The sequence below is a fragment of the Mus musculus genome, chromosome 7, assembly GCF_000001635.26.
Source record: "Mus musculus strain C57BL/6J chromosome 7, GRCm38.p6 C57BL/6J".
NCBI lineage: Eukaryota > Metazoa > Chordata > Mammalia > Rodentia > Muridae > Mus > Mus musculus.
Window position 1 is genome coordinate 144680014 of NC_000073.6, and position 25951 is coordinate 144705964.

At 46.4% G+C, this 25951-nt stretch overlaps 1 protein-coding gene across 19 annotated transcripts in view; it reads right to left on the reverse strand.

Moving 5' to 3' along the window:
* The window catches only part of Ano1 (anoctamin 1, calcium activated chloride channel), a 163478-nt gene that overhangs the window by 91465 nt on the left and 46062 nt on the right, over positions 1-25951 (reverse strand). For 3 of the 19 annotated variants that reach the window (XM_030241955.1, XM_011241974.3, XM_011241975.3), the window contains exon 1: positions 16612-16711. The exons of 10 other annotated variants lie outside the window; for them this stretch is intronic. In XM_030241955.1, coding sequence (XP_030097815.1) covers positions 16612-16683 — 72 coding nt within the window. In that variant the 5' untranslated portion in view covers positions 16684-16711. Of the gene's footprint in view, positions 1-16611; positions 16713-25951 lie in introns of those variants that run through there. 6 more of the 19 variants (XM_011241973.3, XM_030241952.1, XM_030241959.1 and 3 more) reach the window with 4 other exon arrangements.

Sequence of the window (25951 nt, forward strand, 5' to 3'; positions counted from 1 at the left end):
TGCCTTCTCAGGCTCACAGGCCTGTCTTGTGGTGATCACAGAGAACTTCCCTTGCTGTGTGTGCTTAGCCATGTGACTGCCATCTTGTCACTGTCTTGACTACCTCTTCTCTGCCAGTCATCTGCTCCCGTTTACTCTAAGTAACTTTGAACTTGGAGAGGTTTTGAAAAGGCTACTGGGTCCTAGAGCTACGCACTCCCATAAGTGCCAAGTGCCCTTAAAGTGGGATTTAAGAAATGCATTAAGTTGGCCAAATCCCAGCAGCAAACAGCTCTCCTCCTCCTCCACCCTCCACTGTGCCAGGGGACTGGGCTGGAAAGACACACAGTCACACACAGGATTATGTAACTTCATACTGTTGTTGATAAACAACTGGCATTGTGAAACCGGAGCACACCCTCCTCCTAAATTTATGATCAGGTGTCAAGGATCTCCCAGGAACCGGCGAAGTATTTTTTTTCTTCTAAAAGAAAAAAAAATATATATAATTGATCAGGGCCAGGGATGTGACCCAGTTGTAGAATACTTATCATGTGTGATGCACTGGGTGGAACTTTAGTGCTATGCTAAAAATGTGTACGTGCATATGTGTGAGTACTTGTGTGTGCAGGTGTATATGTTTCTGTGTGAGTACATGTGTAAGAGTGCATGCACGTGCATGTGAGTATGTGTGTGGGTAGAAGTGTGTACATGTGTGTATGTGCATGTATGACAAGAAGCTCTGGTGTTCTCATGTGTTTGGGAAGTGACATTTTTCCTCTAACCCTGAGGGGGTTTTAGGGCAGGTGTGGCCTCCTGGCCTTATTCCCAAAGATCCTGAAAGCTGCCAGATGGGGACCATCTCTAGACATGACAGCTGTCTGTCTTCTCGCCAGACAGCACCCAGCCATGGTGTAGGAAGCTGAGCTAAGGCTCTTCTTTCAGGTTTGGCCTGCTTTTGCGCTCTGCCTTGGCAAGGGCTTGACACTACTTGCTTAGAAGACTGCATTTTCTCCTTTTCCATTCTCTGCTTCTTCTGGTTACCTCCCTCTCCATGGCTTCTGAATGTGCAGTTCAGGGATGACCCAGCAAGGGCAGAGAGGACATGGAGTGGCCTCCACACAATGCAGTGTGGGGGCCAGATGGGCTGGGAAGAATCCTGAGACAGCTGATGCAGGCCGTCAACTTGATAGGTTCTAGAATCACCAGGAGACAGACCACTGGGCATGTCTGGGATGGAGCTTAGATTGGGTTACCCGAGGTGGAAAGACTTGCTTTGAATGTGGGGGACACCATTCCGTGGGCTGGAGTCCCAAAGTGAATGAAAGAAGCGAGCAAGGGGAGCACCCGTGTCCATCCTCCTGCTTCCTGACTGTGGACATAACATGATCATCCTCACATTCCTGCTTCCATGCCTTCCCACAATGGACTGTGCCCTCTAACTGTGAACCAGAGAAACCCTTCCTCACTTAAGTTGTGCTTTATCAGAACAATGAGACAAGTAGCTACTACAGGACACATGCTGTCCCCAGGTCCCCACAGCCCAGGCCCAGAGTTCTTGGGTCTTGAAATCTTGATGACCACCACTACCACCACCACCACCACCACCACCACCACCACCACCACCACCATCACCACGACCACCAACAACAGAGTTAAACCAACAAGGGGGACTATCTCCCTTTGGAGTAGCAAAGTAGAAACAGGTCTTGTCCATTGCAGACTGAAACAGATTTCATCACACTATACCCCAAGGGCCAGCCTCTGTCATTGAGACTAATCCCCTCATTAATTAGTAATTATGGCCTTTCTGGCTGGCTGCAGGGTACTCTTTATGATGGGACTCTTGCCTTCCTGAAGCACCATGGCTAGTGTTTGATGCCAGGAACCAACAGACACCTGTGTCTTTGCTGACATTTCTAGTCCTGGGTGTGTGAGGTGGGGGTGGGGGGTGAGCAGGAAGTGATAGGAGGGAGGAGAGAACCTGCCTTTTGCAAAGCTTGGAGGGAAGCCTTTCCCATGGCATTTTGTCTTGGCCTCCTTGGCTCTGCCCTCTGTCCTGCCCTGCACCACAGGTCTGAGCACATAGCCATCTGCAGCTCAGAGAGAGGAGCAATGAGCTTTTACAAAGTCAGACACAAAGAGGGCTTCTGCACCAGAGAGAGATGATGACTGGTCACAAAGACCCTGGGCTCAAACAAACACCTCACCATGTCTCAGTCTCTGCTTTTTTTTTTTTTTTTTTTTTTTTTTTTTTTTTTTGGTAGACTGGACTTTTGGATGTCTGTGTGTCTGTGAGGTGGTTATAATATAGCTATGTTTTCTCAATTGAAACATTCCTTCTCCAGGAGTTCCTTAAAGACTCAGAAAGTAAAGGAAACCCATGAGACTCAGGAAGATCCTAAAATTTACAGGACTCAGAAGGCCCTTCACAAGAGTTATACAAGCAGGACAGTGGCTGGGGAGAGGAGACTCCCCCACTGGCTTAGATATTAGAATGCAAGTCATGTAGGAGCTGCAGGGATGCTGCCACCTGAGATGTCATTCATGTTGTAGTGAGATTTTCAATAATGCAGCCGCCTTTGAGCTGCCATGCTCCTATTTAAGTATCTCCGTACATATATAGTCCTCTAAATAACCCCAATAAGCTTACTGGTCTTCTGAGCTAGACTCTGGTAGTTTCTTTGGTATGTTGCCAGTACTCTATTTAGGGTAAATGGACATTTGTTCACATCTCCCCAGGAAAAGTTACACAAAAGCATTTACAGAGACACTGGATCCTGAGGGTTTAGACCTAATCAGTGAATCAATGGCTTGATGGGTTCATAATCTGATGTAGTGACTAGGAGATGGTGAGAGGTAGGAGACTGGGCCTAGATGGAAGAAGTAAGCCATGGGGTGATGTTCTTGGGGCTGGACCTGGCCTTAGCCCCTTCACAAACTCTTTGTATCTTGTCTGCTGTGATGTGAGCCCTTCTGCTCAACCACACCCTGGCCATCATGATTGGCACCTCTGATAAACAAATAAACAGCCCAAATAAACAGTCTGTCCCTAAATTGTTCTCTAGGATACAAGTAACTATAACACCCCGATGACATTAGGGATGGGACCATTCTTTGACCCCCAAGGACATCTTATGTCTTTGGTCCCCTCTATTCCTAGAAGCCAGTAGCACTTCCTCCTGTTGGTTCCTCTGTGACATGTGAAAATGGTCTTGAGACTTGTTAGACATCTCTGAGATGCCCTCAGGTTGGCCAGCATTCTGAGGTCACCCTTGCTGGGCAGACCATATGTGTCACTGGCCTGATAGACAATGCACTTGGCTTAAAGGTCAGGCAGGAGAGTAAAGCTGGCTCTCTCTCACCAGGACTGCTGACCCCTGCTGAGAGTCCTGTGTGCACAGGTGCAGGTGTTGGAGGTTGGGTAGACAGTCTCTCCTTCCTGTAGAGTTCTGCATTAAGAGGCACCTAAGGGATAGGAATGAGGCTGCTGTTGGTAGAGAGTTTACCCAGCATGCCAAAGCCCTGAATTTCAGCCTTAGTATTGTATTGAAAGAAAGAGAGGGGGGCACCATGGTGCATCCTGTGATTCCTAACATTCAGGAGGCAGAGGCCAAGGATCAGAAGTTCAAGGATCAAAGGTTCAAGGTCATACATAGAGAATTGGAGGACAACCTGGGCTACATAAGAATCTGTTTCAGAACCACAAAAACTCACTAGCAAGTCTGTGGCCTAGATTTAACTTGTTAAACTTCCTTTTCATCTTCAAATCTGAAGACTATGTATATATATATAGTGTGTGTGTGTGTGTGTGTGTGTGTGTGTGTGTTCATGTGTGCGCATGAGTGCAGTTGTCCACCGAGTTCAGAAAAGGACATGGATCAACCTGAATCCTGAGGTATAGGAAGTTGTGAGCTGCCTAGTGTAGGTGCTAGGACAGAACTTACCTAGGTCTTCCATAAAAGCAGGAAGAGTTCTTAACCTCTGAGCCATCTTCCCAGCCCTCATCCTTAAACCTAGATCACTGCACTTCAAAAAAAATCTACCTTAAAACTCTATTTACCAAAGGAAACTCTTTGGGCCAGCATGATGACTAGGCAGGTACAGCCACAAGATGGAAGAAGGGAACTGACTACTACAAATTGTCCTCACATGCACACTCTCGAGACACACACACACTCACACTATATCAGTGGTTCTCAACCTTCCTAATGCTGTGACACTTTAGTGCAGTTCCTCATGGTGCAACCTCCAACTATAAAATTACTTTCATTCTACTTTATAATTTTGCTACTGTTATGAATTATAAAATAAACATCTGATATGGAGGATATTTGATATGTGACCCCTGTGGAAGGGTTATTTGACCCCCAAAGGGGTCTTGAGTCACAAGTTGAGAATCACTGTACTGGATAAATAAATGTACAAAAAGGAAAAAGAAAAAAGAAAGGAAGAAAGAAAAGAAAAGAAAGGGGAGGGGTCTTAGGAACTGCTGGTGACTCACTGCAGCCTGAGGGTAGGGACAGGAACAAGGGAAAAGTGAGCCACACATGAGTCAGGTCTGGTGGTATCTCATGGAAGGACCAAACAGATGCCAAACAATGTAGATGACATGGCCTGCTGAAAGTGACTCGACTCAAGAAAGATCTAAAGGAGGCTGTTGCTAACGGAGATGGGATGTCAATCATTTCCTTCCCTCTCATGACATCAGCGTCTAGCAGAGCTGCCCGGCTGCCAGAACCACCAGCCCTGGCATGCAGCCAAAGCTGGGTGCCCAGTGTGAGGGGATTGTGTGGTTCCTGCGGAGCCTGCAGAGTCTATGGGACTGTCAGCTTCAGGAGAAGGTCCAGCCTCTTCATGTGTCTGGCTCATTCCGATCCTTGGGAACTCTCTCTCTCTCTCTCCTCTCTCTCTCTCTCTCTCTCTCTCTCCCTCTCTCTCTCTCTCTCTCTCTCTCTCTCTCTCTCACACACACACACACACACACACACACACACACACCTTTGAAAACATGCCCAGGCTAGGCTAGGACTCGCCAGCCTCCTGTGGCCTCCTCCCGGAAGCCTTTCTTGTGGGGCTGGGGACATTGACTCAGCTCAGTCCCACCAGCCCTGGCTCCCTCTTCCCAGGCTCCTGGGCTGGCTGCTGCCCCAGCAGGCCTGGTCACAGGCATTCTGCGAGCTAGTGTTTGGCACCCTGTGTGATTTCTCAATTTGTGCTTATTTATTTAACAAGCTGTCTTATTCGAGCTGACCCAAAGCTGAGCTCTTTACAAATATTAACTTGTGGTCTTACCCTAATTGTGGCTGTCTGTGAGTAGATTCACACCCCTGCCCCTCCTGGGTGCCTTGCAAGGGAGGAGCCACGAAAGGTTCAGGGCCAGAATTAGCCTCTCTCTCTCCATGATAGGATAAGGTGGGAAACAGGCTGATGACCATCATGGCGACCAGTGACATCAGAAGCCCTACCTGGGCACTAAGGTGAACTTCACCACCATGAACACAGATGCCCCAGACTCCAGCCTCAGAGCCTCAATGATAGATTCTACATTTCCTCCCCAGATAGAAAAAGAACAGCAGCTCCCTAGCCTGTCCTGTCCTTCCAGGGGCACTGACCTCGCACTCCAGGAACAGGTCTCCAGGATCGAGGAACAAATGAGCCTGGCTTCCCACTGTCAAGGCCGTGAGCCCGTCCCACCCAATTGCAGACATCAGAACCTCTAAGTCACAAGGTCCTCACTCTCTCGACAGAACATTCTGAACACAAAGGAGTCAGTTACTGTGCTTCCCAACAGGACCATGGAAGCTCTGCTTTCGGGTACTCTGGCCGTCACATTAGTGGAGTAAAAATAAACGGGTCAAAGGAACGACTCATTGCACGCAGCCCATTAGATTAAAAAATAATAGTAAATTTCAATATGCTGTCAACAAGCACTCATGAACAGAATTGTTTTTTGTTTTTTCTGGTTTCTCCTTTCTTACGGATTGGAAATGTGCTGGCTGCCTCATACTCTCAGAGCTTCTTTGGTTTAGAAATGCCATGCTTCCTGGGACTGCAGGCCATGTGTGGCCAGAAACCACCTCACCTTAGCCTTTCCTGACTGTTCAAAGGAGACTAGGTATGTAGTTCTCTAGTCTGGTCTTCATGGTCCTAGGTTTCCTATGGTTTCGGCTGTGAACTCTACTGAGATTGTTTGGCTTATCAGAGAGAAGGCATCTGATTCAGAATTGCCCTTTTGCATGGCCTGTGGGCATATCTGGGGGCCTCTTATTAATTAATCAGATTTTAATCTAGGTCACACAGATGTAAAAAAGTCACCTTTGCCTAGAGGCTGGCTGCCCGAGCATCCCTGACATCTGTTGACAGAGTTCTCTCATTACAAAGCCTATGCGTTGGCCCAGCTGCTGAAGTTCAAGGCCCACGTAGGATGGAGGTGCCTCCGGGTAGCTCCAGTGCACACACCACTGGCCATCTTGCTTCCGTGACAGGGTAGGGGTTGGGGTAGACTTCCTGTCCCCAGCAGTGATTAAAAGGTTTCATCTGGCCACTCAACCTGGGTGGGAGTAGAGAGGGGTGGGCCCACAGAAAGGTGTCACAGGCTTCAGAGAGAGAGAGAGAGAGAGGTATCCCTCTGTCAACAACTATCACTCACAGATGCCTTAGTCAAATCTGAACTCCTGGTTCATTCATTCATTCATTCATTCATTATTTCCCCACTCTCTCATTTATACACTCACTCAGGGGTCTCAAGCTTCAAAGCCAAAATCCCATCTGCTTTATCAATGCATCTGAGAAGCCATTTAACTCTCCTCCAACATCATGTCTGAGGCTTCGGCCTCCTTGTGCCATATGGAGTCCTCCTGGTCCCTCCCTTGAGCCTAAGACTTATTGCCAAGCCTGCCAGCATTCCCTCAGACCCAGGAGAGCAAAGCCCTTTATTGTCTTCCCTGGAACCTATGCTCAAGCTCCAGCTGGGTCTGGCCTTGTGTAAAATGTCTGTGAGAGTCTAGCCAGGCATGCTGCACAGACTTCAAGTGCTGAGGCAGAGAGAAGGGAGCACTAGGCCGGCCTGTGCTACACAGTGAGTTAGAGGCTAGCCTGGGCAACGTACTGAGACCCTGTCTTAAAGTAAAACAAGCAAAGATTGAGGAAAGCACAGATCACGGTGCTTTGTGACCAGAGCCCGGCTGCTGAGCGCCATCTGTCCACAGCCCCTGCCTCCCCACCCCCGAAAGCTCCAAGACAGTGGAATTCTCCCCAAGGCAGGACAGCTTGTTGTCTTGACATTTTCAGAGAGCCATGGATGCTGCTGGTGGCAGCTGCCATACCCAGGTCATGGTCAGCCAACCCAGTGGCCTTCCCTAGCCCTGGAGGGAGTGGCCTGCTCTTTTTGAGAAAAAAATCATGGTCCTCTGAGGGGGCAGTCAGTGCACCTATTAAAACCTTACTGTATGCAGCCATTGTGAATAGAGGAAAGAGATGGCTACAGGGAGCCTACAGGGGCCCAGGCAGCTGCAAGACTGAGGGACAAGCTGTGAAGTGTGCAGGCAAAAGAAGAAAAAGTCAACATGGTTCTGAAGCCTGCAGAGGGTTTCTCAGTGGAGCCTCAAAGGGTCACTGGGAACCTGGACAATGGGACATTCATGCTTTATGGGGCAAGACTGGAGGAGGCAAGTATATGGTAGATGGGACAGTGAAGAACAAGGCAGTGTGGACCAAGACAGTGTGTGGACCAGGGAGGTGTAGGTCAAGACAGTTGTGGACCAGGGAGGGGTGGGCCAAGACAGTGTGTGGACCAGGGAGGTGTAGGCCAAGACAGTTGTGGACCAGGGAGGGGTGGGCCAAGACAGTGTGTGGATCAGGGAGGTGTAGGCCAGGGTGGTATAGATCAGTGAAGTGTGGACCAGAACAAAGAGTGTGGACCAGGGCCATGTGGACTAGGGACATAGGGGTCAGGGCTGTGGGGATGGTCAGGGCCAAGGCAGTGGAGCCCAGGTGAGCAAGCTATGTTGTGCCCACCCTTATCAGCTGTTGCTAAGCAACTTTCCAAGATTCCAGGACCCACTGCCCACATGCCAAGCCTGCCCTGAGTGCTGATGTTGGTTTAGAGCAGACAGGCACAATCTAAGAGCAAGTTGCACAGCCTAGAAAGTGGGAAGTTTCCCACACTGACTCATTGTCAAGAGCTCTTCATAGGCTCAAGGTATGTGATGGTTTGCACATGATTGGCCCAGGAAGTGGCACTATTAGGGAATGGCCTTGTTGGAGTAGGTATGTCACTGTGGGCGTGGGCTTTAAGAATCTCATCCTAGCTGCCTGGAAGGCAGTATTCTGCTAACAGCCTTCAAATGAAGATGTAGAACTCTCAGCTCCCCTGCCTCCCCCGCACCATGCCTGCCTAGATGCTGCCATGTTCCTGCCTTGATGATAATGGACTGAATCTCTAAACCTATAAGCCAGCCCCAATTAAATCTTGTCCTTATAAGAGTTGTCTTGGTCATGGTATCTGTTCACAGCAGTAAGACCCTAAGACATGGTACGAGGCTCAGGGAGAAAGGAGGGAAACACTGTCTTTGCATGAACTAAAGGATTGTCTGGAGGGCTGGGGAGATGGCTCATCTGCTAGTCAGGACATGAGTTTGATCCCTAGCACCACTTAAAACATTAGGCATAGTCTTGTAATCACAGCAAGTGGACGCAGGTAGGGCCCTGGGACTTGCTGGACTTCCATTTGGTTTCAATGAGAGACTGGCACGAAAAAGTAAGACAGGTAGCTCTTGGAAAATGACACCCAAGGTTGACCTGTGACCTTCATATTCAGGAGTGTGCATGTATGATTAACTACACAAAGATATACATATACAGATGTGCACACACACACACACACACAAACACACATATATACCCCCCCCTACACACACACACACACACACACACACACACACACACACACACACACACACAAGGTCTTTCAGAGATGAGAGGCAGAGCTCTCTTTCTGGTGGAGGGTTAGAATGAGAGGCCCTGAGCATGCCTCTGCCTGCAGCTCCTTACCTCCCCCCACCCCCACCCCGTCTGTTCCCAGCAACCTCTGGGCATCAGCAACCCTGCTCTCTGGCTGTGTGTCCTCAGTGCACTGGGCAGATGTCTTTCTGGGAATTACTGCGATGTGTTTTGGAAGAGTCAAAAGGCAGCGCTGCCTGGGGCCACATGGATTCCTCCTCTAGGAGGAAGAAGCAAAAACAAGGGAAGATTTAGTGGGGTCTCCTAGGATGCTCCTCTGCCTTGCCTAGCCCAGCAAGTCCAGTTCCCTCCACTCCAAGCCTTTGGCTAGGTTCCAAGTCAGGCTCAGCCACGTGTTTTCAAAATCCTTGCCCTGGAACATGAACTGTGAGCAAAGCAAGCCAGGACTCGGGGCAGCTTATATGCACGACTGCCAGGGCTCTGGAAGTTCCTTCCCGAGATCAGCCTCCTCCATCTCTTCCTGCTATGCCCCGGAACATCTGTAATGCAGTCCAGAGTTTCTCATTCCCCACTGAGACTTAGATAACAAATGTTCTGAGAATGGACAGTCTTGATGTAATTTACACTCAAGTGTGAATGACATTCCTTTCTCCACCATGCTACCACATCAGGCCCACAGACATCTTGGGATTGAAGGAAGTGAAGAAAAGGAAGAAATTCCCACACCAAAGCAAAGGAAATGGGAACAAGGAAGAAGTTTGGGGACTAGGAACAAAGACATCCTTTCTGTCCTGCTAGCCTGGCCTGGCCGCTGCCCCTGGAGGCAACCACACCAGGAGTGGGGGGTGACACCTGTCTGACTGAGGAGCCACCTAATGTTCACCTCTGTCTGAAAGTTCTTTCCAGAACAGCAGAGAGATAAAGAAGAGTTAAGCTGAGATCGGGAGGGGGGGGTGGTAAGCTGGGGGCCTGAGAAGGCAGCTTTTCAGATAAGAATCTGGTCCCTGGAGAACCAGCAGAGGGAGAGTGGGGGAGTGAGTACCAGACTCTTCCTGGTATGTGCTATGCAGAGGCAGGGGCCTGGCTGATGGCCCACAGCCTCTGCTCCAAGGGCAAAGTCCTCCAGACCCCCTCCTACAGACACATCCAATTCTTTGCACTCAACTACAGACCCTTGAGTCAGCCCTAAGTTGTTCTGATGGGGCAGGGAAGGGCTGGGTCCAGCCCCACTCCTCCACTTCCCCCCACCCCTCGCTGAGGAAGGCCAGAGAACCTCTGCAGCCAGGCTCAGCTTTGAACACAAAACAACCACGGTGTGCTGGGAGAGAATGCCGTGGGAGGATCCCCAAGTCTTCTCCTGCTTACTCCCAAAGCATTGAAAGATCTCAGATCAAAGAAAAAGTATGAAATAAGAGACCAGCGTTCAGATGAGACGCACCCAGGTCTGAGAGTGAGAACAAGAAGCCACCTGGCTACACCTACATTACCCTCTCCTGTCACCTGGTGCTGATGGGGACTGGGACAGGACCTTTAAAAAAAATAAGCAAAACAGACAAAGACAGAGTGGCAGGCACAGCCAGGTTGTGTTTCTCCAGAACAAAGGCTGGGGAGACAGGGAGACGGGGAGACATGGGTGGGTGGGGTCCGAGCCCTGATTCCACAGATTGCTACAGCTCTTAGGACCTAGTCTCCCCCTTATCATGTAAGTGGACACCCAGAGCACCAGACAGACTGCTCCCTTCACAGCCAGGGTCCTGACCCTATGGTAAGAGCTCCATTAACAGGAATTTGAGCTTATATTTAAGGAAAAAAAAATCACTCTGGCCACTAGGTACCAGGCCTCAGTAGGGGAGCCTCATCCTAGCCTGCCTATGCATTCAACACAGACATAATATAATATCAGGCCCAACAGCCTCTCCATTCTCCTTCTGTAACAAGATACAGCTTAAAAAAAGATGACCCAACATGGTAGTGAATGCCTTTCACCTTCCCAGCACTCCAGAGGCACAGGCAAGTAGATCTCTGTGAGTTCAAGACTAGTCTGGTCTACATAGTGTGTTCCATGCTAGCCAGGGCTACACAGAGAAACCCTGACTCAAGATCAGTCAGTCACTTAAGAGTCAGGAAAACACAGCAAATAGTGAAGACTCAGATAAACCATCACAAGGACCGAAGGGATTGAGGGGAGACCCCAGTATGGGGAGTGCCACTTCCACAAACAGAACCAGACTAGACTTCTCAAACCAAAACTAAGGGTGGGAGAGACAGAGCCGACAACAGGCTGGACAGACAGGAAGAAACCACTGGCCAGAAGATGGCTGAGGAGAGAATGGTAACACTGGAAGCCACTGCAGGCCAACAGGAGGCAAGGCAGGAAACCAAGGAGGCGGGATGTCCAGCTGCTGACCCTGCAGGGAGAAAAGGGGAGGGTGGGCTACCAGAGATGTGAAGAACATGACTCAGAACTGCAGACCTGACAGCATGAAGCTGCATGGGGTCCTGCACAGAGAAGCTTGTAGACCCGGAGGATGCATATGGAGGTGTGGTACAGCCTGGAAGAAGCACCAGCAACTTTGCTCATCCATTCTGAAGAAAATATCTGACTAAAGCAACTTGTAAAAGAAGGGTTTACTCCAGCTCAAGGCTTCCATGGTGCTGATGGCAGCAGCAGGGGCCCTTGTCGAGCTGTGTGTGTGTGGCTTTGCTGATTGTTCCCCAGAAGTTATGGAAGCCAAAGACAACAGAGTGTCGTTGACATGAGAAGTGTGTTTGGAGAGACAGGATGCTGTGTGACTGCTACAGTTCATCTCAGTTGTTAAGTTGATGAGATCTAGAATCACCCGAGAAAGGGGCCTCTGGGTGTTCCTGAGGGGGTTACCTTGTATTAATAGAGGTAGGAGACCTGCCCACTGTGGGTGGCACCATTCCCTAGGATGAATTAAATAAAAAGGAGGGAGGAAAAAGCTGAGCTCTTGCATATATTCACAATGGTCTCCTGACTGTAGATGTGCCATTACAAACTTCCTTGTGTTCTGCTGCTGTGCCCTTCCCACTCTTCTGAGCTATAATGTGAACTGTGAGCCAAATAAGTCCTTTCTCACTTAGGTTGCTTTGTCAGAGTATCTTATCACAACAGGAAAACAGTGATTTATTCACAATCACATGAGGCCTTGACCTCACGTTCTCTGGGAACCACAGTCCTGTGTGCACACATGTGCACTCGCTGACCAAGTCATAAGCAACATGTAATTGTACATTGTTTAAAGAAAAGACATGCTGACCTAGGCTCCTCTATCTGCAGAAGGTGAAATTAAGAAGCCTTCAGACAATTAAACTCATAGGATTCATCACTAGTACTGGAAGGGATGCAAAAGGGAGATTTTAGATGTAAAATGACTAATGGGCCAGTAAAAGGGTTCAGTGAGTAAAGGTGCTTGCAACCAAGCCTGACAACCAGATTTGATCCCTGGAACCTGTGTGGTGGTGGAAGGAGAAAACCAGTTCCCACAAGCTGTCCTCCACTGTAGCTCATACATGGACATAAGTGTACATGCATGCCCGCATACACACACACACACACACACACACACACACACACACACACACACACACCACACACACACCACACACACACACACACACACACACACACACACACACACACACACACCACACACATACACACACACAGAGAGAGAGAGAGAGAGAGAGAGAGAGAGAGAGAGAGAGAGAGGGAGAGAGATCTGGGCAGCAGAATCAGCAGAATCCCAAGCAGAAGTTTAGCATGCACTCCAGAAAATGGAGTGTTCATGGGCAAATCCAAACACTAAGAACACTCAAAGGCTAATTTGAGATGTTGAGGCTAAAATGCAAGCACAATTAACGAGAGAAAAGCACACAGATACCAAGGGACAAAATAATTAAACTGCATTTAAAGTTCTTGAAGTGATCATAGTTGTCTAAACACCATTTAAGGATGAAAAAGCCAGGAATGTATATGAAGTTTCTAGATTGACCATCAGTTACTAACCAGCTAGTGGATAAGAAATTGCAGTTTAAAAATAATCAACTAGTCCAAAAGGAATTTGAAAAGCTAGTTTTCTTCTTCCTTCTTTTCTTCCTTTTTTCCTCAAAGAAAAATAGATCCAAATATGGAGACAAATGTAAAATAGTTATACAGGGAATATAGTCCTAGATATAGCAATGATTGCAATCAATATAAATGGATCAGAAATTCTAATTAAATGGCCACAATTTTACAGGAGCTTTCTAGAAGCCTTAGCTGTTCACCATTTACAGACAACACAGCTGAATATAAAGATCAGAACCCAAATGGTAGAAGTATATACACCACAGAGATTGGATTAAGTTGGTGCAAGCATACCAATATCAAATTAATTAGACTACCATACTAATACAAACATAGAAATGTTTACTAGGCATAATTAGCAGAAAAAATAATTTAAAGTTATAGTTGCAGGCACTCTTCAACTTACAGTGGCACTACATCTTTTAATTTTTGCTTTAGTTTTATTTTGTATGTATGAGTGTTTAGGCTGGGTCCATGTATGTGCAGCACATGTGTGCAGTATCCACAGAGGTCAGAAGAGGGAGTTGGATCCCCTGGAAATGAGGTCATGGACAGTTGTAAACCACCATGTAGATGCTGGGAATCTAATCTGGGTCTCCTGCAAGAGCAACCAGTGCTCTTAATCACTGAGCCACCTTCCCAGCCTCATGGAGGTACATTTTAAACTCACTGCGTATCCACATTGTCTTAAGTTGAAGATGTATTAAATTTACTAAGTGCAGGCCCTCTCCTGGCCTCACTATATCATGCAATCACTGATTTGCTTCCTGATCTTGAGCTGATGAGAAGCCATAGTTTTTGCTCATCGATGCCTACAGCAGAGGCTAGCCAAAGTCTACTTTGAGAAAGGGCAAATTGAAAGCATGGTTTCCACCAGATTCATATTGCCACTTCACCAAAATGAAGTTGACAACTCATAAGTCAAAACTTTTAAGTCAGTTTAAGTCAGGCATGATGGTGTATGCCTGTCATTCAACACTTGGAAGGCTGAGGTAGGAGGATAGCACAGTCAAAGTCAGCTTGGGCTACATACTGAGCCATTGTTTAAAAACCAAACAAAACAAAACAAAACAACAGCAATGGTGTAAAACAAAAGCAAAGATCGTTTGTCATGAGGACATGTTTTGGCATTTAACACAACTCAGTAAAAAGCTGAACTACAAGAAAGCATCTCACTGTATATAATCCACATTTTCTTCATGCACATACAGCCGTTTATTACATCAGCAGAGTTGAGCCACTGTCAGGCACAGAGCAGCTGTAAGGATGGAGATAGTGCCTGTGATGGGGGTGAAGTGGGCAAAGGACAGTAGCACAAAGGCTTCTATGAGACAAGAGACATGGAAAACTGGGAGATGCTGTATGGATGGAGCACTTGACCCATGCTCTAGGTCCAATCCTTACACATCCACATAAAAAGCTAGGATGGTGACCTGTACTTGTGATCCCAGTGGTGGGAGGCAGAGCCAGGGGGATTCCCAGGGGCTCAAAAAATAAATCGGACAGCTCCTGAGGAACAACACCAGAAGCTGACCTCTGGCTCCACACGCTCAACCGCACACACACACACATACACACGAACATACTGACATATACACATATGCACACATGTACATGTACACACATGCTCATGCTCACACATATACGTACTAACACACAAACACACCACCTCAAACACATGCACACATACATGCACATATTCACACATGCATATGCACCCACCCCACACTCATATGCATAGGTTTACACACAGGCACCAGACACACAAATGCACACACACACAGATACAACTTCCTATGACAGAAAGGCTCCACTCAAGCATAGTATGTCTCCTGGCGTACTGATGAGTTAGTGAGGGTGCTGTGTCTACTTTTAACTCTCCTTTGCCAACCAGGGCTGCCAGGAGCCAGCATATACAAGCTGTGTCACAGACACCGATTCCTTACCCCAGCTGTCCTCAGGCTTCTCCCCACTGGGCCTCCCTGTGTGCTGTGCTGTGATCTGCCTTTGGGAGGACAGACCCAGGGAGGAGGCCCTATAGGATCTTTGTCCTGGGTAGGGTTATTTGTGGCCTGGGTTCAAAATAGAAATTCAAAGACAGATGAGCCCCTGGGACTCACTGACCAGCCAGTCTAACCAATCAATGTATTCTGGATTCAGTGAGAGACCTTCTCTCTCTCTCAAAAAAAAAAAAAAGATTCAGACTGATTGATAAAGTCACCTGACATCAACCTCTGCCTTCCATATACAAATGTACACATGTGCATACACTTATACATATACACACATGCACACATGCATATATGGAAAGAAGAATAACATGAAAATAAAATAAATAAAACATAAATGATCAATAGCGAGAAGGAGGAAGCAGTCACTACTACGGACCCTACAGAGATGATAGGGTTGCTGCAAAGACCTCATGTGAACGGGACAAAGACAACCAATCCAACCAGACCATATTTAGAAGGTAAGTCTGATTTCTCATTAGCACCCTTCCCATGCAAAACAAGAATAAAACCAAAACCAAAACCTTCTAGATCCACCTGGATCCATGCATGAAATTTTCTAAACATTCCAGAAAAAAATAACAATGTCTTTTAGAAACAATTCTGGAATAGAGAGTAGGGAATGACTCCTAGCTAACCTAATTGTGATTTCCTTTGTGACTCTGGGGACCAAACAGAACAGTCTCTACTGACCCAAATCCTTCTTCTTCTCCCTGCCCCTTAACTTCATATACATGAGAATGAGATCTGTCTGCCTGCCTGTCTGCCTATTTATTTATTCATTAATTAAGTTAGTTAGTTAGAATGTGTGGGCATGAAGGTGAAGGGACAATTTTCCTCATGGTATGGGCCCCAGGGACTGAACTCAGGCCATCAGGCTTGGCAGCAAGTGCCTTTATTCATTAAGCCATCTGTCTGCTTATCCCTATATACTCTTAATAAAAGATTATTATATTGAGTTTTGTTTTCTTTCTTTTTTTTTTTTTTTTGAGACAGGATTTCTTTGTGTATCCCTGGATGTCCTGGAACTATCTCTGTACACAGGGCTGGCCTCAAACTCAGAGATCCTCCTGCATTGAGACAGGATTTTGCTCTGGCTGGGCTAAGACTACAAGCACACACTGCCCAACCTGGCAACCTGGGTTCTGGGGATTGAACTTAGACCCCTAAGCTTGTATAGCAAGCTCTTTACCAACTGAACCATCCACCCAGTCTTTCAAAACAACTTTAAGGTTGGCATGGTGGTTCTCACCTGTCATCCAAGCACTGGGAAGGCTGAGGCAGGAGGATTGCTGTGAGTGCAAGGCCAGCCTGGGCTACAGAGTGAGAATTTGTCTCAAAATAAATAGAAACAAACAAAAGACAACTTTTGAAGTAGCCTAGACACTTGCCCAAGGTCACTTGGTCATGAAGGGTCAAGTTCAAATTCACAGTTTGGTCTTCCAGGTGGAATGGCAGCGCACCTAGAGTCGGGAGGACTCCTACAGCCCTGCCGGGGTGCCAGACTCAGCAGCTAGTACAGGCAGCAGGAACCTAGGACCCAACCCTGGTGCACACTGCTGCACTTACCTGCCAAACCCAGCTTCGGGAACTCCTGTGAGCCTTGGGTTGTTGCTTCCAGGCATCACAGCCAAGTCCCATACAAGCCTCCAGAACTCAGTCAGAGGTGCCATTGGTGGCAATGGCCAGGAGCAAACAGCTGTGGATCGGGAAGAAAACACACGTGGCCAGGTGTCCACAGAACCCACATGCAGCACAGAGAGACCAGGCAGAACCCTTGACATTCAAGAAGAACCTGTTTCCCCTGGCAAACACCAGGCCAGGATCCTGTCTGTCTACTCTCTGAGGTGGTGGTGAGGCCCCCAGGGATATAGTTTCCTGAAACACACAGCAGCTTGGACAGGGTGCTGGTGTGCACTAGACAGCACCTAGTGGGCTGAAGGGGAACTGCATGTGCACAAGACAGCCCCTTGTGACCAGAAAGAGAAGTGCATGTGCACAGGACATCACTTAGTGGTTGGAGGGGTCACTGCACAAACATGAGACAGCACTTAATGATTGGAAGGACATTCCACGTGTACAAGACAGTAACTAGAGACCAGAAGGGGATCTGCATGAGCATGAGACAGTTCCTTGTGTTTGGGGTGGGGACGGGGGTGGGGACGGGGGTACTGCACATGCACAAGACAGCACCTAGTGGCCAGAAGGGGAACTGCGTGTCAGTGCCTCCTCTGCTTAGAAGCAGAAAGATGGAGGAACCCAGGATACTGTGAGGCCTGGACTTTTAAAGGTTATTTTTATGCATGGTGTGTATGCATCACTTCTGTGCAGGTGCTTTCAAAGGCCAGAAAAGGTAAGCATAACAGGTAGTTGTAAGCCATTTGGCATGGACGCTGAGACCTGAACTTGGGTCCTCTTCAAAAGCAGCAAGCCACTCTTAGTGACTGAGCCAGTTTTTTAGCCAACATTTAATCTTACATCTAACCAATAAACCACATCCCCTCACTTCTTAGCCTAGATAAGGCACAACTGAGCTCAGACAGAATCTATAATCAGTCCTTAAAGCAAAACTGAGGCGGGAATATAAACTGATCTTATTAATAAAAATTTCTATATGAATCAAACTTTATTCAACCTTTAAAGGAGCTAAAACATCTAATAAATTGATACCGTTTATAGAAATGAGAGAGGTTATTACATAGGGAAGTGTTTACTATGTTTTAAAAATTCAAATCCACCAGGTTCACTTTGGGTAAATGTTTATCTCAGAGTTCAGGGGCAAAGTTAAACAGTTGAAATAAAATGGAATTAAGCCTTAATATTTTGTTTTACTTCTGAGTACAGATGGAAGACGAAAATAATATTCCATAGAAACGGAAAGTTTCTATTTTCACCAAAATATTTGGAAAGTTACTTTATTTTTACTCTGGACACCTAGGTTTTGACGGAACTCTGCGAGCACAGCAGGAGCACAGCTGGGTGAGCTGCAGGCATCAGGAAACCGGCTTCACCAGGATTTAAAACGTTTGTTTCGCAAAGATACAATTTGTTTCAAAATGTGTCAGAGCAGCCAGACACTGCCTGTAAACCACAGAGTTTGTAAAAGCTGGGACTTGGAGATTAAATACTCCCCTCTCCTTTCCTTCTTTGAAAATCCCAGGTTGGAAAATCCAGGCCGATTCCTTAGCCCGGGGTATGCTCCCTTGAGGAGACTCCTTCATTTCTCCTAATTTTGGGGGTCTTTTTTTTCTTTTCTTTAAGTCATGGTAATAATTTTATTCTATGATCAAACTCCTGTCAGAAAGTCATGGCGTACCAAGGGCGGAGCAACTGTGCCCTGCAAACAGACATGGAAAGTCCCCCTTTGGCTTGGTTTTCATCTGACAAGCTTCTTCAAGGATACAAAATAGAAATAAGGTCCTTAAAAAAAAAAAAAGATTTAAGCCAGGCGTGGTGGTGCACGCCTTTAATCCCAGCACTTGGGAGGCAGAGGCAGGCAGATTTCTGAATTTGAGGCCAGCCTGGTCTACAGAGTGAGTTCCAGGACAGCCAGGGCTATACAGAGAAACCCTGTCTCAAAAAAACCAAAAAGAAAAAAAAAAGATTTAAAGTTTGTTTGTTTTTTTAATGTATGCACATGTGGTTGCTCATGGAGGCCAGAAGAGAGTATCAAATCCCCTAGAGTTCAGGTAATTGTGTGGGTACTATGAGAAAGTCATCTCTCAAGCCCTCTGAAAGTTATTATTTTTTAAAAGATTTATTTATTTATTATATGTATATTAGTGCTTTACCTGCATGTATACTTGCATGCCAGAAGAGGGCATCAGATCACATTATAGATGGTTGTGAGTCACCATGTGGTAGCTGGGAATTGAACTCATGTCCTCTGACAGAGCAACCAGTGCTCTTAAGGGCTGAGCCATCCCTCCAGTCAATGGAAGTTATTCTTAATGTAAAAGGTTTAATTGATGATTACAGTACTGGGGATTTAACCCAGGGCCCTGTGCATGGCTAGGCACGTGTTTTACCACTGAGCTACACCCCAGTTCTTTCCTCTTCATTTTGAGGCAAGGTCTCAGTGAGTTGTCCAGCCTGGCCTGAAGTTCATTCCACAACCCAGTCAATCTTTCTGCTTCAGCTTTCCTGCAGGTGAGATGACAGGACCACATACTAGGCTCAGTGAGGAACCCTCTTTGGTCTCTTCCTCCCATCACCTACACCTACAGAGCAAAGGGAAAGAGTTATTCCGTCCACTTTCTCTTCAAGGTCTGGGCTCGCAGATGACTCCATTCTCTCTCTTCTCTCTCGTTCTCGTGCCCTTGAAGTGTTTCAGTGTATGGTGGTTACCATTCTGCATGTAGTTTCAATGAGTCTCCGATTTTACAACAGTTTTGGATTTCAGAAGTGAATGGTCAGTTTCTGCATAGCCAACTGAGTCCCCTGTGCTAGCATCTTCCGGCTCTGCTGTCAGAATTTGAGAGCCAGCACTGCCATGCCATTAGTTAAATTCCAGGCTCCAGTCAGACTTGTCCTTCAGTTCCCCGAATGTACTTTTCCTGCTCCCAGATCTCACCAGGACCCCACGTGGTACCTCTCCTCTTTGGTGTCAGACAGCAGCCTCCTGAGTCTTTCAGTCTGACCTGCTAAGCCTTATGTCTGGGACCACAGGAGATGCTGGGCTCATTTTGAACTTTTCTTGTTTTGGGCCTGGTGCCAGTCATTTCTCTCTCTTTCTCAGAGGTATGTGTGGAGGCTTTGGGGATCTGATATGCATCCTCATCCAAATATGTGGGTATTGTGCAGCATATGCATCGAGTGTGCCAATTCTTGCATATATATATATGCAATATATATTAGTGTCTAGAGCAGGCTCTCAGGTGTATTCCTCAATCACTCTGTATTATGGTCTTGAGGCGGGGTCTCACATTTAATGAGGTTGTCTGGCCAGTGCACTCCTGAGATCTGCCTGTCTCTGTCTCCCCGGTGCTGTAGTTACAGGCATTTGTGTCTATGCCACCTTTTTAAAATATGGGTGTTGGGGATTTGAACTCACATCCTCATGCTTGCAATGCAATTGCTCTTACCCACTGAACCACTTCCATAGCCCCAGGACTGTGCTTTTAAATGCTTATGCCATGTCTTTAGTGAGGGCAGTTTTGTACTGATGAATTTTGTGTGCCTGAGAACATGTGTGTACAGGAATTGTACATACATAAATATAGGTACACATATGTAGAAGTCAGAAGACATCCCTTCCTCAGGTTTCTTCCACCTTTTGCTTGAAACATAGATCTTTTATTGCCCTGAAATCTCTCCAAGAAAGTTAGACTGTCTAGCCAGGGAGTGCTTGGGACCCATCTGTCTCTGCCTCCCATCTCACCACCCTAGAAATAAAGTACAAGCCATCTTGCCTCTATAAAACTATGCACACTAGTATAGTTTTAGGCACAAATAGGCTGCAAAAGGGGATCAGGGGCTCAACTTAGTTCACTTCTTGCTGACACACACTCTTCCTGGTTTGTTCCAGACCTTTCTCTTTCTTACCTTCTTTTCTTTATCTCTATAGTCTCTTCCTACCTTCAGATACCTCCATCTCTGCCTTATTCTCTGTATCTGACTGAATCTCCTTGTTATTCTTTCTCTGATCCAGATGTGAGTGTGGGCTGGAATTCTTCACTGGATAGTCTTTCATGATTAAACATCGTTTCTTAGATAAACTTAGTAAAGTCCTGGGACTCGGAAACTTGATATACATGAAGCATTGTGACTAATTCTACAGCCTCTAGTCACACTATGTCAAGGCTCCAATTAGTGTTCCCGGGTGCACAATTCTGTCTCAGAGCCAACATTCCAGTATATTGCCCCTATCCCACTAGATCTAGAGTTTCTTTACTATTCATGGCCTTAATAGTTTTCAAGAATATTAAGCCAGGACTTGTGGCACAGGCCTATTATCTCAGCTCCTAGGGAGCCTGAGGCATTGGGATTTAAAGTTCAAGGCCAGCCTGGCCAAATTATTAAAATGATATCTAAAAATAAATAGCAAAAAGAGAGCTGAAGACAACTATCTCAGCAGTGGTTATTGGGGGAGTGGGACAACCAGCTGTTACATTGTTGTTTACTTTTATTAAAAACCTGTTTTACACCTGAAACCTTCCAGGTAACCCCTCTGTCCTTTATGTACTTAACACACAACAGGGTCTAGATTTTTCTTAAATGGAAAGTCTGAGCCTTTTAGTTGGAGACTATAGACCATTTACATTTATTGTAATAATTAATAAAGCTGGATATAAATCTACTATTTTGATAAGTTTATGCACAAGTGTACTTTCTTTGTATTAAATGAATATTAATGACTATTCCATTTTCTCTTCATTGTTACAATTTTTTATTTTGTTTTTATTTAGTGGCTGCTCTTCAGTTTACAAGATACATTTTAATCTTAACAATAGTCTACTTCCAAATAATATGCCACTTCACACTCAACTTGAAAACCTTTCTGCAAGATGCTACCATTTCTGCCTCTTGTGTTTCCTGTTGCCATACTTACTGATATACTATTTTTAAATGCTTTTTATTTAAAAATATGTGCACCTGAGTGTAGTGTCTGTAGTCAGAGGAGGGTGTTGAATCCCCTGGAACTAAGTTAGGGGTAGCTGTGAGACACCATATGGATGCTGGGAACTGAACCCTGGTCCTCTTTAAGAGTAGTAAGTACTTAAGTGCTGAGTCATCTCTCCAGCTCTTACATTTTACTTCAATATTTATTATAACTCTAATAATATGCTATTCTCATTTTTGCTATGGTTTATTATCTTTTATCTTAGAGCAAGAGTATACTTTATGTCAATCCATATACTTACTATTGTTTATTCATTCTGGTCTTGTGTATTTCATCTTTCTAAATAGGCCCAAAGTACATCTGTTACCATCTCTTGCTTTGCCTGAAAAACTTCCTCTGTTGTCTCTTGTGATAGAAATCTGAGAGCAATGAGCTCACTCAGCTTTTGTGTTTCTTGGGAAGCCTTCCTTTTACCCTGCCTGATAAATACCTTTTTGCTGACTATGGAACTATGGGCTGGTTCTGTGTTTCTTTCAGTGATTTCTGACTTGGTTTCTCTTTTTTGTTATCATGATGATGATGATTGAGATGGGTATCCTTGAGCTTGATACATAGCCTCAGATGACATTGGTCTCGTGATCCTTTTGTCAACAACTCCCAAGTACTGAGATTACAAGTGTGCTCCACAACACCTGGCATTTATCCACCACCCACCAAGTAACTCAGGGTGGCTTTGAACTTCTGGTCCTCCTGATTCTAATCTTCTGAGTCCATGGCTTTTCTCCTTACCTAGACCATCTCTGTCTCTTTCCTTCTTGTTGCTCTTCCAGATTTTTCCTCAATCCCTTCTTCGGCACTGACCAGCTTATCTTGTGTTAACATTATTTTTTTATGTTAAATTTGTCTGTCTCTTTGATCTGTGGCTTTATAGCTCTCACTGGCAAGGTTCAACTCTTGCTCATTGGTTATATTGTGTATTTCCATACCTCACTTCCATTTCTTGGGCTTCTAGAACATGCATATTACAGGCCCCTCCCATTGATCCCTAGTCCCCAATATTCCATGACTTTACCCAGAACTTCTCCTGTGTGTGCTTGACTTTGAAGACTCTACATCCGAGTCATAAGTCAATAACAGTTCTGAATTTATTTTTCAGTGTCCCTTGAGTTGTCAATCCCATTCTGTGCAGTCCTTTGTTTGTTTACATACACATATGGGTGTTTTGCCTTCAAGTATGTGTATTGTATGCACCAAATACATGCCTGGTGTCCACAGAGGCCAGAAAAGGCATTGGATCCCCTGGAACTAGAGTTACAGATGGCTGTGAGCTGCCAGACAAACACTGGGGACTGAGACAAGAGAAGCTAATGCTCTTAACCACTGAGCCGGCTCTCCTGCCCCTTGTGCAGGTTTCCGTGGGAGAAATTCCCTTTGGATTTTTTTAAAAATTAATTTTTCTTCTTTGCCCACAATTTCTCTACCTTCTTGAACAAACTGTGGCCATCTTGAATCATTTTGACAGCTTTCCTTCTGACACTGCCATTTTCTTCCATTCTGTCTGTTTTTCATTGGCAGCTTTTCTTCTGACTTTAGATTGCTTATTATTATTATTATTATTATTATTATTATTATTATTATTATTAACATTTTTGCTCCCTGTTAATTTTTGTTTGTTTGTTTGTTTGTTTGTTTGTTTGTTTGAGACAGGGTTTCTCTGAATAGCCCTAGCTGTCCTGGAACTCACTCTGAAGACTAGGCTAGCCTCAAACTCAGAGATCTGCCTGCCTCTGCCTCCCAAGCGCTGGGATCAAAGGCATGTGTCACCGTCACCATGAGCACTTCCAGCTAATTTTTGATTAGTGCCAGACATTGTGACTTTATTGCAGTTGGAGCTGAGTTGCTATTACTTTCTTCTTCAACAAAGCCTCACTTACTTAAAAAAAAAAAAAATCAAAGAGCTGGAGAGGTTGTTCAGTGAGTAAAGGCCCTTGCAGCCAAGCCTGGCAACTTGCCTTTAATCCCAGGGACCCACACGGTGGGGTGGATCGTGAGCCTGAAGATTGTCTGCTGGCCTCCACATGAGCACAGTGGCCTGTACGGCCCTCTCATGCCACAATTAGATGTAATAAAAAGGTAAGCCCGGCATCCTTGACTGTTAATCAGGCAAATAGCCAGAAACGTGGGAAGCTCTGAGTCCCTTTTTGCTGAAATGACTACAGCCAGGGTAGTGTTCTCCACACACCTACCCACTGATAGAGAAAGGAGGACTAGGCAGGCTGAACCTTCCTATTTATTTCACTGAGAACCTCTTTCTGGCCATGGTCTATTCCCAACCCCAAGACTCAGCAGCCAAATGTAGAGACCCTGGCACCCAGGAACTCAAAGGCTCACAGTGCTATGCCCATCTGTGGCCTGGCCTTAGACCTTAGACCTTCAGTTCCTGTAGTCCAGGCTAGCCTTGATCTTCTAGTCCTCCTGCCTCTACCTCCCAAGTGCTGGAATTACAGGCATGCACTATACGCAGCTTTGTGTGGTATGTGAATACCAAGTAAAGTGCTACCACATCCCCAGGGCTTTGTGTTTTAAGACAGAGTGACAACTCTATAGATCAGGCTGGCCTTGAAGTTGTGGCAATCCTCCTGTCTCAGCTTTCTGAGAGCTTAAATCACAGACACTGTATCTGGTTCATTGAACACATAATCTAGGAAATCCAATTACTGTCAGTGCCTCAGCTGATAATTGCTTAGACACCCAGGTGTATGGCTCTGGCTTCTGGAGAGAAGGGACACCCACCAAAGGTCACATGAAGCCAAAGCACAAGAGCTGGGCCACGCAGGAAGGTCTTATGTCATATCTGGTCTTGTCCCAGCATATCTGGGCCTTGTTGACCTGTGTGATGACTGGTGTCCCCTAAAAGCTATACCTGCACCCTAACTTCCCTGACCTGTGAGTGTGAACATGCTGGAGTAAGGGATCACTGCTGAGGTAAGGAAGGCTTTTTAAAGATGAGATCATTCCAAAGTGACCCTAATCCAAAAGACAACTTGTCCTTGTGAGAGACACACATAGAGAGAGTCACAGGGGAAAGACCCTAGTGACGGGAGGCAGAGGCTGGGGGAGGGGAATAAGGGGAATGGGACCACAGGCCAAGGAATATAAGATCTTTAGGAGCCAGAAAGGGAGAAGGGGCCTGCAATGGGGCCTCTCACAGGTTGGGTTCTCACTGTGAGAACTAAACTTGTTTCAGACAAGCCCAGCTTGTGGTCATTTGGTTCTGGGACTCCAGGGACATATCACAGGTAGGTGCAGATAATTGAGGAGAGCCCTGGTGCAGGCCAGACTTCTTCTGACTCTGAGCTTCGTGGTGTCCTGATGTGGTGACCGTGGGAAACCTGCATAGTGAACCCCAGCCTCTTACAGACCTGGACTAGGACACTTGCCCCCTCAGGGTCCTCACTAAGCCACTGAGCTGGAGGTGGGGTGAGGTATACCTGGGAGATTTGGTGGGGAGATTTCTCTGGAAAGCAGAGAGAAAAAGCTATCCATTGTCAATTCAGCAAATATTTACCAAGCAGATACATTTCCAGCAGTTTCCAGCCACTGCGGCTGTGGTTCCTGGGCTCAGCACCTGCATCCCCAGCTCCGTCCAACATTGGGGGAGATGGCTGATGTTTCAGACAGTCTGGGGTTCAGGATGATGGTCTCAGCTCCCTGCTAACTCTCAGGATCCCACTTCTGACCTCTGTCACATGTGACCTCTGTTTGTCTGCACAAACAGCATCTTAAACCTCACTCAGGGTGTGCAGAGAAGACCAGCTCAGCTTGTGATTACCACAGAAACACACGCCAGGAAGGTAAGCAGAATCAATGTGAACCGGCTCCTCTCGCTTTAGAGATGAATAATTGATGTTGGGCTGGACCCACTCTGCATTGCACAGGGCAGGAGAAAGGCCAGTTCTCCCTCCTTACACCATGGCATCCCAACTGACCTCAGAGACTTTGCTCAGTTGTCTCTTCTGGAAGTTTCCAGAACATTGCTGGGTCCAAGCCCACAACTGCTGACTTCCTCAGCTTTGAGTGAGGCTCTACCCCACCCTCCCCAAGCCTGCCTAGAATCCTGACACCCTGTGATGCTCCTCCCAAGTGGCAAGTGACCATTTTACCTTGAACAGTCCTGAGTCAAATGCCTGTCTAGTTTCCCAGAGCAGACAGCGCCCAGCATCCTCTGTAAAATAGATGTAGGCCGAGTAGGCAGAAAAGGCTGTGGAATTGGTGAGGTTCCATGAGGTGACAATGCAGGTTCTTGGTGTGCTGGTGGGTCTTATATCAACCTGACACAAACTGAAG